The sequence below is a fragment of the Furipterus horrens genome, unplaced genomic scaffold (assembly GCF_987537825.1).
Source record: "Furipterus horrens unplaced genomic scaffold, mFurHor1.1.pri manual_scaffold_5, whole genome shotgun sequence".
Classification (NCBI taxonomy): Eukaryota; Metazoa; Chordata; class Mammalia; order Chiroptera; family Furipteridae; genus Furipterus; species Furipterus horrens.
In genome coordinates this window covers 169,182,161-169,194,716 of record NW_028327175.1, presented here as the reverse complement: position 1 = coordinate 169,194,716, position 12,556 = coordinate 169,182,161, and the positions used below count along the sequence as shown (strand labels likewise).

Here is a 12,556-nt window from a genome sequence, read left to right as displayed (position 1 = left end):
GCCATTTCAGAACTCTTAGTTCATAGGAAAAAACTCTTCTTTTTGGTTTAAACCATATACAGTTGTTTCTCTCTTTGTTTACAATAGAGAAAGGCCTTTCTAGGCTCCCTAATTGATTGTGTCCAGGTGTGGCCCTGTACTGAAGATTACTTGCTCACTATTCCATAACTGACATATTTCAGAAGCTGCCAGAATGGGTTTTTTTTTTTTTCAATAACAATAAAAACTTAGCAGAGAGCCTGAGCTGTGTGCTGTTGGAAGGTGTGGCTTTTTGTTTTCAGACATACTGTCCTACATATGAGATGTGGGTGCAGGAGTCTTGGGAAGAGAGGTGGGGCTTGGGAGTCCCATTCAGGGAGGACAAGAAAAGAAAGGACTCTGAAGCCACGAGCTCATCCCTGGGGTGAGGTTAGGAGAGAAGAGAACGGGGAGTTAGGGCTTGAGCACGTCACCATAACGTGATCAAGAAGAGAAGCAGGGACTAGCAAAAGAGGACAATAAGAACAGCCAAAAGGATAAAAACAAGCAAGGGTGGTATCTCAGAAGCCAAGAGGAGGAAGAGTGACAGAGGAGAAGCTGACCAGCTGAGTCACACATGACTAATAGTTCAAGGATGCAGAGGGCTGAATAGGAGCCATTGGATTTTGCAACAGGGAGGTCTTTGAGACCTAATTTTATCCCTTGGGACTGAAAAAGCAGGCTGCCCCTTCCTCATCTGAAAGGTCAGTCTGTGTGTGACACCACTATCATATTTTATTCTGAGAGAACTGTTCCGTAGGAGCCCAACCTCTGGCCTCATCCCACGGCTCTGTGGAGAAGCTGTGGCCAGCAGAGGTATCACCTTATTCCTGGAAAGTTGGCAGTACACAGGTGTAAGCTCTGATTTGCTGGCCAGGCAGATGGGCCACAAGTGCCCCACCTACTCCAGGTGGCTCAGAACTCGCAGATCACAAGGCACGGTTCTCCACACAATTTGTCATTCCACTTGCCATTGTCGAAGATTTCCACACAGTCCTCTTTCCCACCACCACCATTGTTGGGCTCCCCTGGGGCCCAGTTGGAATACACAAGGGGCTCCCCTGTGGGGTAGGTGAACTTGCCCTCCGTCTGGACATCAGTCATGCTCAGGAATGCAGAGGCCTTCTTCTGAGCTGCGACCAGCTGTCGTAAGGCCTCATTCTCAGCTTCAGAGCGTGGAGAGGGCAAGTCCCCTCCGGCCTGTCTGCATATTAGCTGTGCATCCTGAAAAGACTTTTCAAAGCCTCCTGTCTTGAAGATCTTCTCTCCAACACCTCGACCATCAGGGAAGAGCTCCACTAACAGAAGAAGACAGTTGGGTTGGTGTTCTGGTAACAGCCAGTCAAAGCTCAGGGGACCCTTGTACTCCAACCACAGCCCCATGCCTCCCATATAGGGTATTAGGGCACCAGATAAGACAAAAGTGAGACAGTTGGTTCCGGAGCAGCCCCAGTTTTATGATGCACTCCATCCAGTGGTTCTGGCATATCTAATTATACGTAAGAATACTGGACTCGGAGAGATTAAGAGAGGCTCAACTTCACGTAACCAGCAAACACAGAGTTAGGAATTAAACCTTATTTGATCTGACACTGAAGCTTAAGCATGCTCTTTCTATTTCATCCCACATTGCATGCCAGAATCGGTTTTCCAATTACTGGGTAGAACTGGACCAACTTTGGCCATTGAAATGGCACCCTGCAGCCTGGGGCAGTCTCTGAGGGTATGGGAAACATTGCAGGTGCTCACTCTGATCTCACTCTGAACCCACATAACAGCAGGACACATGCCATTTTCAGAAGGGGTCTGAGCTCTGCCTGGGGTGTGGGAAAGGAGAAGAAAGGGAGGGCTTCCTGAGAACAGTGATGTGCTAATCTCAGCACTGTGTGCAGCCCAACACTGGCCTCTTAGTGTGCGTGTGGGTGCTGCCAGAGTGCTGGGTGAGGGGTCAAAGGCATCTGAGAGGTGTGTGTGTGAGTGGGGGACAGGGAGAGAGTCAGTGCTGGAGAGGGCCCTGTCTGGAGATCAGAAGGCCAGGTACTCAGCCCCACCTTGGCAATGACTCCATTTTTTTTCAGGGTTTCCAATTTCTCACCTCTAAAGTGGAAGTATATTTTATAAAAGCATCACCTGTGTGACACTTAACTATCTGTTTTTATTCTATCTCATTTTCTAACCCTCGGAATTCTGGATTTGTGCATAGAAATCTTCAGGGCTCCTGAGAGAACTGTGCTAGGACCTCAAGGAGCTAGTCAGGAGCCCAGGCTGCACCCTGACGCACTGCCCTCATCCTGTGAGTACCTTCCATAAGGGTTCAGAGGATAATTCTCCACTGGCAAATATGGAACCCAGAGCAGCCTTACACAAGGTCAGCACATGAGGTCATATGCCATTAGATGAACCCTGGTGACTACACATGTGTATACATGAATATGGCCATGTTCCATCAGAAGGTACATGGGAGCCCAAAAGGTCCATATGGATGTGTGTGAATATTTGTGTTTGCTTGCATGTGTGTGCTCACATATGTAGAAGGTGTGGAGTGACTGTGTGTAAGTACACGCATGTGTGGCAGGTACATGTAACAAGTTTCCCATGTTTGCAAAGTGTGTTTGTGAGTGACTACATATGCAAATATGTTTGTGGTGGTAGAAAAACCTACCAAATTCCTGAAACTCTCATCCTTAGTGCATAGGTAGTAGTTGGCTTAGGTACTTAGGAGCCAACCCTGCGTCTCACCCTTTATGCTTTCCACTGTCAGGAATTCCTCTTTTTTTGGATCAATGAGATTGGCTGAATGGTTTGAACTCAAAGCTAACATCAGGGAAAGCAGAGGAGGAGGAAGGGCAAAATGGGGACAGAAGAGATTCCCACAGGCATAGGGCACTGGGGTGTGTGCCCTGGAGGCCTCTTGACTCCCCAGCATTCCAGGCTTAGGGAAGAGTCTCTGCTTTGCACACCCTGGGAGGTGCAGGGAGAGCCCAGCACTGGCCAGAGCCCAGAGGCAGCCTGCCCCCCACCAGACCCAGGGCATGTCTCAGGTGAGGTTCTCAGTGGCCACATGTGAAGGTCAGGCTCTCACCAGTCTTGAACCAAGAATGGCATCCCAGCCCCAACACACAGAGCAGTCTGGAATCTTTGCTACTGGGCTGGGCAGCAACATCTTGGGGAATTCCCACACCTAGCTCCACAGAGGTAAGAAATGCATCCTGAGTAGTTGAGTGTCCCCATATGTCACAGGAACCAGTACAGGGTCAGCAGGAGTGAAGGTCCACTGAACACTGGACTCAGGACATTGATGTGACTCGGGTCACAGGTGGCTGTGATGTTGGGGCATTCTGGAGCCTGGTAGCCTTGACCATGTTTCTGCCAGCTCACTGAACTGCTGATAAGGGCCACATCTTGCGAGTTGTCCCTTGCATCTACTTCCAGCTCCAAGAACGCGCGGCTGCATGGCTCTGTCAACCCTTTATCTGTAGCCCCACTCTCTGCCCCAGTCCCAGCTCCAGCTCATCACCCCAATTCACTATAATCTGAGACCCACACCTGCCTCAGGCCCACCCAACTCCAAACCAAAACACAGACCCAGTCTGGGGTCTATTCCCAGTGTATGGCTCAGGTTCAGGTCCAGGGGCAGGAACTCACCTTTCCTATACTGATGGAAGGCACCCTGAAGGCGTTGTAGCTGTCCCTGTAATGCCTCCACCTGCCGCCTCAGAGTGGTGATGTCTGAAGGAGAGAGACATAGAGTGAAGACTAGTCCAGCACAGCCAGGGCTCAGCTCAGAGTCCAGGCCTCAGGGGAAGGGTGCCCAGTTGCAGACATTATTGGGGGTGGGGTAAGAAGCTGGGACTGGCCCCCACAAAGCCCACATCTACTGACACTATTGGTCCTGCTGCTCAGGGCATTTTCTGTGCTGCTGTTCTGAACAAACTGGCCCCTGAGCAGGTCCTTGCACCTTGCTGACACTGATCCAGATGACACTGTCACTCCAAATTCTGAGAATCTAATAACATGTCCTTTGAGAGGTGGGGTATGGGGACAGGATTGCACATTCCTCAAGAACTTCCCTTCCCTTGAATTATTTGATGCTCGAAGCTACCTGATGGATCAGGAAAGGGAGCTGTGCTTGTCCCAATGATTAGATGGAAAAACCACTCAGGCTTGCCAGCCACCAAGTAATAGAGTCTAAAATCAGGGCTTGATCTCCCTGCCTTCCAACCTGTCAGCCTAGTCTGCTTTTCACCCACCCCTGTAATGGGCTGACCACTGAATGGAGGGGCTGTCCTGAGCTGAAGGGAGCCCTCCCCCCTCCCTACCATAGTGGGGCTTCCCAGAGCTAGGGGAGGCTACCTTACCTGGAAGCCCACTCTCTCCTTTTGCTCCTCTGTCCCCAGGAGCACCTCTGTCCCCCTTCAGTCCTGGGGGGCCCCTGGCACCTGGATGTCCCTGTGGGCCAATGGCTCCTGCAGGCCCTGAGATCAGAGAAGAGTTGGGTGAGCTCTGTACACACTTCCCAGCATTTTCACCCTCCCAGTATATGGACTGTTCTACTGCCCAGCAATACACCCTCCTCACATAGTCTGTTCCGAACGCAGCCACGCCCCCTCTCTGTATGTGCACCATCCCCATCACCCAGCAACCAGCCCTCCCTGTATTCAGACTACCCCTGCTGCTCACACTGCACTCTCCCAGGTACAGAGAGCTCCTCATGCCCAGTGATGCACCTTTCTGGCATGCGGACTCTCCCCACTGCCCAGTAATGCCAGTCCTGACCTCTGGTGGTGATGTGGAGGGAAGGGCTGCAGTATTTACAGCAGGCAATCTGACAGCTTTTACCCTTGATCATGGACTCCTTGTTTTCCCCTTCCAGAACCAAACTTTATATCAGAAATGACACCTGACACTAATCATCAGGGAAATGCAAATCAAACCTTTGAGATATCACCACACACCTGTTAGAATGGCTACTATACAAAAGACAAAAAATGACTAGTGTTGGTGAGGAGGGGGAGAAATAGGAACCCTGTGCACTGTGGGTGGTCTGTAAATTGGTGCAGCCACTATGAAAACCAGTATGCAGTTTCCTCAAACAATTTAAAATAGGACTAAAAGATAAAATTATGATCCAGCAATACCACTTCTGGGTATTTACTCAAATAAAATGGAACACTAATATGAATAGCTATCTGGTCCTGACTGGTGTAGCTCAGTGGGTTGAGCATCATCCTGCAAACCAAAAGGTCACCAATTCGGTTCCCAGTCAGGGCACATGCCTGAGTTGTGGACCGGGTCCCTGGTTGTGGGCATGCGAGAAGCGACCAGTCGATGTTCTCTCTCCCATCAGTGTTTCTCTCCCTCTCTTCCCCCCCCCCCACATTCCCTTCTCTCTAAAAATAAATTTTAAAAACCTTTTTTAAAAATAAAAAGAGAATTAAAAACAGAAAATGTACCTGTACCCTCATGTTCATTGCAGCACTATTTATAGTAATCCAGTAATGGAAACAAACTAAGTGCTCATGGTTGATTGGATAAAGAAGATGTGATACACACACACACACACACACACACACACACACACACACACACACACACTGGAATACTATTCAGCCATAAAAAGAAAAAATCCTGCCAATCACAACATGAATGGACCTTGAGAGATTATGGTAACTGACATAATTCAAGGAAAGAAAGAAAAATACAGTATGATCTCACTTATATGTGGATTCTAAAAAAAAAAAAAAAAAAAAAAAACCAAACTTATACAATAAATATAGAGATCAGATTTTTGGTGGTTGTGAGAGGTAGGAGCTGGGTGGCAGGCAAAACAGGTGAAGATGGTGAAAAAGTACAAATGTCCAATTATCAATAAGTTCTTAGAGATGTAATATACAGAATGGTGACTATACTTAAGAGTATAGTACTATATATTTTAAAGTTGCCAAGAGAATACATCTTAAAAGCTCTCATCACAAGAAAAAACATATAACTACATGTGATAATGGATTATAATTTCTCTATACAAATATTGAATCATTAGGTTGTTTGCCTGAAAATAATACAATGTTACATGTCAATTACATATCAATTTTAAAAATTGGAAAAGCCCTGTAACATGCTCTTGAACTCTTAGTAAACAGACCAAATTATTATCTCATGTGCCATTAACTAATAAAAGTATGTTATAAATACTGTGTTCAATATAATTCTGTTTCATGAACGTGGACAGACATTGCAGAGTGTGTGCACATGTAATACATTTTGGAAAAACCACAAGAAAGGCTTATAGAAAAGTGTTAAGTTGTTTTTTGCTTCTGAATGGCACAATTAAGGTAATTTAATTTTCTCCTTTTTGTTTATCTGTAGTGACCACATATTATTCTTCTATTGGAAAAATAACCAAACACTTAAAAGGGACATGTTACCTCAAGAAAGGCTGCCTAAGCCTGAAATTATACAAGACTTACCAGACTAAAGGGAGCATTTGGATATAAATATTTAAGTATTTTATACTCAGTTCTATGGGTTTGTGGTTTTTTTATTGATGTGAAATTTATATAGTGTAAAATTAACCTCTTTAAAGTATATAGTATAAAGTATATAGTTCAGTGGCATTTAGCACCTTCACAACTACTGCCTGTTTAGTTCTAAAACATTTAATCACCCCGAAAGAAAACCTTATAGCCATTAAACAGTCACTCCTTATCCCTCTCTTCCTGAGCTAGCCCGTGGCGATCACTATACTGCTTTCTGTCTCTATTACCTATTCTGAATATTTCATATCAATGGAAACATACAATATGTGGCCTTCTGTGTCTGACTTCATTAACTGGGAATGACTTCTTGAGGTTTATTCATGTTGCAGCATGTCTCAGTACTCCATTCCTTTGTATGGATCAGTAATACAACATATTTTGTTTATTCATTCATCAGTTGATTGGCATTGGTTTGTTTCCATCTTTTGGTTGCTGTGAATTAAGCTACTTAAACATTCATGGGCAAAAACAAAGAAAGAAAAGAAAAGATACAAGAGGGAAAGGTGGTGTGGGGTGAGATAGAAGAGGGTACAGGGGGGTTAAATGTTGATGGAAGACTTGACTTGGGGTGGTGAACACATATTATAATATACAGATGACGTATAATAGAATTGTCCACCTGAAATGTATATAATATTATTAATCAATGTCACCCCAATAAATTCTATTTTTAAAAAACGACTAATACTGATGGTGTAACAAAGCAAAAAAAAAAAAAAAAAAGATAAAAGAAATAACACCTGACAGGTGGTGCCAACAGTTTAATTCATTTACTTGTCCATTTGCTCCTTGTTCTACTTATTGATTCACTAAGAAACCATCTATGGAACATAACTTTATGCCTAGCCCTGGGCAAGATGCAAACATTAGTGCCAGGTCCTGCTCTAAAAGGAATTTGTAGCACAATGCTAAATGGGGAGGCATAAGAAATGAGTGTGGAAGAGAATGTGTGAGATGCCCTTCGTCCCATCACAGCAGCCCTACCCCAGCACACACACGTATACTCAGAGTTCTTTTACTGAAGGACAAAATGCAACTTCAAGGGTGAGGGACATTCATAGAGATTTGTAGAGAAGTGATATTTCAGACTTGGAAACCCTGCTTCAAGGCAGGAGGAATCAGGCCTGCCTGGGGCAAGAATGTGCTGGTGGTGAGGTACTGGTTCCTTTAAGGGACTGTGTGCTGGGCATAGTGTCCTGTTTTCGGTTAGAGTCCTCAGTAGAAATGAAATGGAACATAGAGGATTCCAGGATTGGCCCCACATTTCACATTCAACAGCACACTATGCATGGGTAGAGATGCCCCGTCCCCAAGCTGAGCCTCTCTTGGGCTCCACTCTGGCCAATGCGGCAGCAGGTAGATGAACCAAGGGAGAAGCCAGTCCATAGAAGGGCACATTCAAGGTTGGTCATCCTTGGCACACAAGCATGGAGGCCATGAGAGCACTGAGAGAGAGAAGAGACTCCCTCATTAGTCAGCATTCATGTCTCCTGAAGCACTAATTTTGCATTTTGTATCACCAGGAAACATAGCCATGTACCCTAATGCCACCTGAAGTGAAGCTTTATAAACCAGCAGTTTGGCCACTCTTAACTGTACCAAAGCTCCTCTTCTTGCATCTCACATTCGTTCATTCCACAAACATTCACTGAGCTTCTACTACATACTGTTCTAAAAGCAGAGAAATAGTAGAGAAATAGAAAGACAACAATTCAGATCCCTTCCTCATGGAACTGAAATTCAACTGCATAGAAACAGATAATACAAATTAAATGTACAATATGAGGTCTATTGGATCAGAATAAGTGCCACAGAGGAAATAAAGCATAGAGAGTGTTGTCAGGAGTGTCCCCTAGGTGGGGTGGTCAGAGGAGCATTCTCTGACCTTGTGCTCTGTGAGTGAAACTGTGAAGGTGGTGAGGAGTGTGCCTATGGGAAGAGCAGTGACAGGACCCCAGGGGGGCAGGGGGCCAAGTGTGCTGACAGACCAGTGAGGATCCAGAGTGGTGGAAGCCCAGTGAGTGAGGGGACGAGGAGATGAAATCAGACAAATAAACAAGGACAGAGGGACTGTGTGGGCTGTTGGGAAGTATGTGGGCTTCTCCTAGGAAGGTGAATGCCCTTGGGGGCAGTCTCACTGAATCCTTCTGGGCAACAATCTTCACGCTGAGAACTAAGGGAATTGTCCCTGTAAATACAGCTCCCAAAGCAGGGTGCAGGTCTTAATGGCCCTCCATGATACGTCTGGGCTTCACACAGAAACCTCACCTCCATGCTCCACCTCTGCTCAAGGGTCTCTCATCTCAGGCCCATCTTGTCCTTTACAGCAGCTTTGTGGGACCACATGCATCAGAACCTTCAGGGCAGGTGTCACAAGTCCCACCCAGAGCTACTTGAGTCAGGGTTCTGAGGCTACTAGAGCTCTCTAAATATAAATTCTCAGACTGTTAAGGGTTAAGTGACTAAAGTGCCTGGAATTAAGGAGCCAGTGTGGAGCCTGGCCCTCCAGTCCAATTGTGCACCATCCTCTCTGTGCATGAGGCACCTGATAAGAAAGGGTGGTCTCAGCCATACTCCATGCCACAGGTTAGAGGGCCACCAAGTAAAGAGCCCCCTCCCAAAGATTCAATTCAGGGTCCCTCTGGGAGCTAGAGAGAGCTGGGATTCTCCAAGAGAGAGCTGGCACCTTGGAAAGCACCTCCTTTTTGAGTTCATTTTCAGTTGGCCTTCTTAAGCCCCAGCCCATTCCCATTGGGAGCCACCTTCTCTCTGTAAAAGGACAGAATACTTACTTCTTCCTCACCCTACAAAGCCTGGCAATATCACCTATTCCTTCCAGCTTAAATGTCGTCTTCTTCCTTCATGACCAAAGTGCAAGCTCCACAAGATAAAGACCACAGTCGATGCCTCCGTAACCCAAGCCCAGAACCACAATCCTCATTGCTGGTTATTGAATTCTCCCTTCTTGCCAGTCACACCCAGACTCTCCCCTATGAGGCAGCATTTCTTCAATAATACCCTTAATAATAGTACCTTTGCAAAGCTCAGGAGAATTCACCTGTTTGTACAGCAGGAAGATGCAACTTTATCCTGAATGCTCAAGAAACAATAAAGCTTTGGCTATTTGTCACTGTGTGGCAGATATTCTTCCATTTACAGATGAGCAAACTGAGGCTCAGGGACATTGAGTGGCTTGTCCCTGGGGGTCCCTACTGTGGAGATGGAGCTAGCAATCAAGCCTTGATCTGTCTGACACAGAAGCCCATGATTTTATCACCTTCCATATTGGGTGTCATTTAGCCTCCCAGAGTCACAATTTTATCACCTATTAAATGAGGTTAACACATTAGGATTAAATGAATACACAAGTGAATGCCCAACACACAGCTCGACAAAGAAATATGAACTCCCTTTTCTTCTCTGTAAAATATTTAGGACAAAACCTTTGATCAGGCCTGAGAATGGACCACAGAACCTCATCCTTTCCCACCCTTCATGCAGTAAAGTTTAATTAGATATTTAACACCATGCACAGGCCCCATATATTCACAATGAACAATTGCTAAGTGCTGGAGCAAGGCTCTAGAGCACCCCTAATACCAATCATTTACCCTCTTTTTGCTCATTTTGGGGGTGAAAGGAATTAGAAAATACTAGGGGAGAAATCAGGGCATGTGGGTGATAGGGGGAGACATCTGGTGGCTCAGGACAGTCATTTGGCAGCTAGTAAAGTGGTGTCTTAGGTGAACTGATTATATAGGGGACTTTTTTTCCCAAGGAGGTAGCTGTCCATTTCTAAGGCTTCCACAAAAGAATATCCAGGATTGCTGAAACAGTTACAATTCCAGTGCCAACCTCTGCTCACCAGGACAAGCCCAAGGCCCCAGCTCTACCTGGATCCCCCTTCTCGCCCCGGGGGCCCTCTCTCCCATCTCGTCCATCACGACCAGGCAGACCATCCTCCACAGGGCTACACATGACCAGGGTGCAGGCACTGGGGACTGTTCTCTGGGAATAGGTCTTCATTTCTGTTCCCAGTGACCTTGAAGGCTCTGTGAGCAGGATCAGCATGGAGAGAAGGAGGAGAGGCATGCCCTAGAGGTGGACAGGAAGAGAAAGGACATGCTCTTGGTTCTAAAACACAGGTGCTTGGCCCAGCCACTGGAGGTCAGGAGAGGCACTTCTCCTACCTCCTCTCCCCTTCCATGGGATCAGGAGCAGCAGGACTCCGAAAGCAGTATAGGACAACGTGGGCACACAGCCTGGCCTGGGAGGGCATGCGTTCCTAGCTGGAAATCGGACATGGGTTCAAAGCAGCATCTACCTCTTTTCAGATGCCCCACTGTGTCCCTTCTAGTGACTCCCCTTGCTCACTGCCATCAACAGTGACAGTGGATGTAGAACTCCTCACTGAGGCCATATGTCCCATCAGGAAGTAGCACCAAGTGCCTTGGGCAGGACATTTTCCCTCTTTGAACCTCTTTCTCCCTCTCTGTATCAAGGTGGTTGGCTTAGCTCCCAAAAGGCAAACCCATTTCCTGTCACTTGTGGCCTTGGATGGACTAGCATTGGAGGTCTGCAGTTCAGGTCTGTAAAGAAGCCAAAGTCCAGAGCCACTTAGTGACATCTGTCCTGAGCATGATGGGTACATGGCTGCATGTTCACCAGGTGATTGGGCCATTCCTGGACTAGACTCTGTCTTCATGAAGAAAGTTCCAGAGGGAACCCTGGTGAAAGTTATCAGAGATACTGTATTAACAGCTAGAGAGCTCTGGGGACACCTGGAGTCCTGCATAGACCATCTGAGATGACTTGTAGGAGGGGCCTCAGGGATACAGGGGCATGTGAGATGTTCTCAGTCAGGGACAGGGTAGTTTTAGAGGCAGGAAAGAATAGAGTCCCGTAGGACATCTAGTTACCATGTGAGAGGGACTTGGGAGCTAAGATTTGCTTTCTGTGAAAATCTCCCACTGAGCAAAGGAAGTAGAGTGAGGGACAGAAGATCATTTCTTATTCTCCCACTGTGGCCCCCTCTCATGCCCACACCCACACCTTCTAGACAAGAAAAAACACCAGTAAAATAGACCACCTCTTATGGGCAGGGAGTTATTCACTGGGCATGTGGAAAACAACATGAGAGGCAAAAACAGAGACACTCACCATTGCTTCCTCTAGGACTTCAGGATCTCCAAGCAAACTAGCCTTTCCTTGGCAGGCACTGGTTATTTATGTTGCCCTGCAGCCTGAGCTGCCCAGCCTTAGTCTTTGAGAACTCTTTAAGAAGGTGGTTTTCTTCCTTGTTGCCTCACTCACTCTCACCCCCACATGGGTTCTGGAAACCTGCCACCGATACTCCCAACATAACACACATATCACCTTAGAGTTACAAAGCACCCTCAACCCGTGATCTCATCTGGACCACAGTAAAGTTCTGTGAGTTAAGTCGCATCCTTGATGTCTGGATTTTACAGATATCCAGTAATACAAGGTCCAGATAAGACCAGTGACTTGTACCTTGACCTACAACTATTACAAAAGCAACCTGTATCTGTAGATTTCAAGAGCCAAGACCTGCTATGCCAACTTCTCTTCATCCTTCACCTCAACATTAGTATCCAGATAATAAGATAGATCTGGGAGCTCTTTGCATTTCTGGGAAGGGGTGAGGCAGATGAGGGGTTGCAGAAGCAGCAGCAGCCTGTAAGGACAGTAGCTGGGGGAGCTGCCACCTGGCAGGGGTCACTCTTTCACCTCCTGTTCTTGATCTTGGAGAGCTCCTCACTTGCCTTTTGTGGGATGGACTTCTCTTAACTTCCCTGCCCTCATCTCTCCAATTCCTTAGTTGGTGTTTCCTTGGGTACTGCTCTAGTAACCAGCTTGGACCCCTGAGTTGCTGATACACTATTGCCACCATCCCCCAATGATTGTGGGTCAGTTGCCTGTGCTGCTGCTGTTTCTATCATCTCTGCTTCCTTCTAGATTCCTGTGACTTCATCTCTTGC

The 12,556-nt window shown here is 46.6% G+C and overlaps 1 protein-coding gene across 1 annotated transcript; it reads right to left on the bottom strand.

The window, feature by feature from the left end:
- Positions 1-733: 733 nt before the first annotated feature.
- On the bottom strand, positions 734-11,805 carry LOC150010357 (pulmonary surfactant-associated protein D-like). The gene is made up of 5 exons (XM_090278297.1): positions 11,715-11,805; positions 10,448-10,649; positions 4,377-4,493; positions 3,664-3,747; positions 734-1,316 (listed from the first exon to the last, which is right to left on the bottom strand). Exons 1-5 carry the CDS (start codon positions 11,715-11,717, stop codon positions 934-936), a joined length of 789 nt encoding a protein of 262 aa, XP_090134423.1. The 5' UTR covers positions 11,718-11,805; the 3' UTR covers positions 734-933.
- Between the last annotated feature and the right edge of the window lie 751 nt (positions 11,806-12,556).

Bases quoted from the DNA above. Each gene is read 5' to 3' on its own strand.
- LOC150010357 (XM_090278297.1), bottom strand. The intron at 3,748-4,376 runs GTAAGGTAGCCT...TCTCTCCTTCAG, and splicing joins AGGAGAGAGTGGGCTTCCAG to ACATCACCACTCTGAGGCGG. The intron at 1,317-3,663 runs GTGAGTTCCTGC...TTCTTCTGTTAG, and splicing joins CTTCCATCAGTATAGGAAAG to TGGAGCTCTTCCCTGATGGT.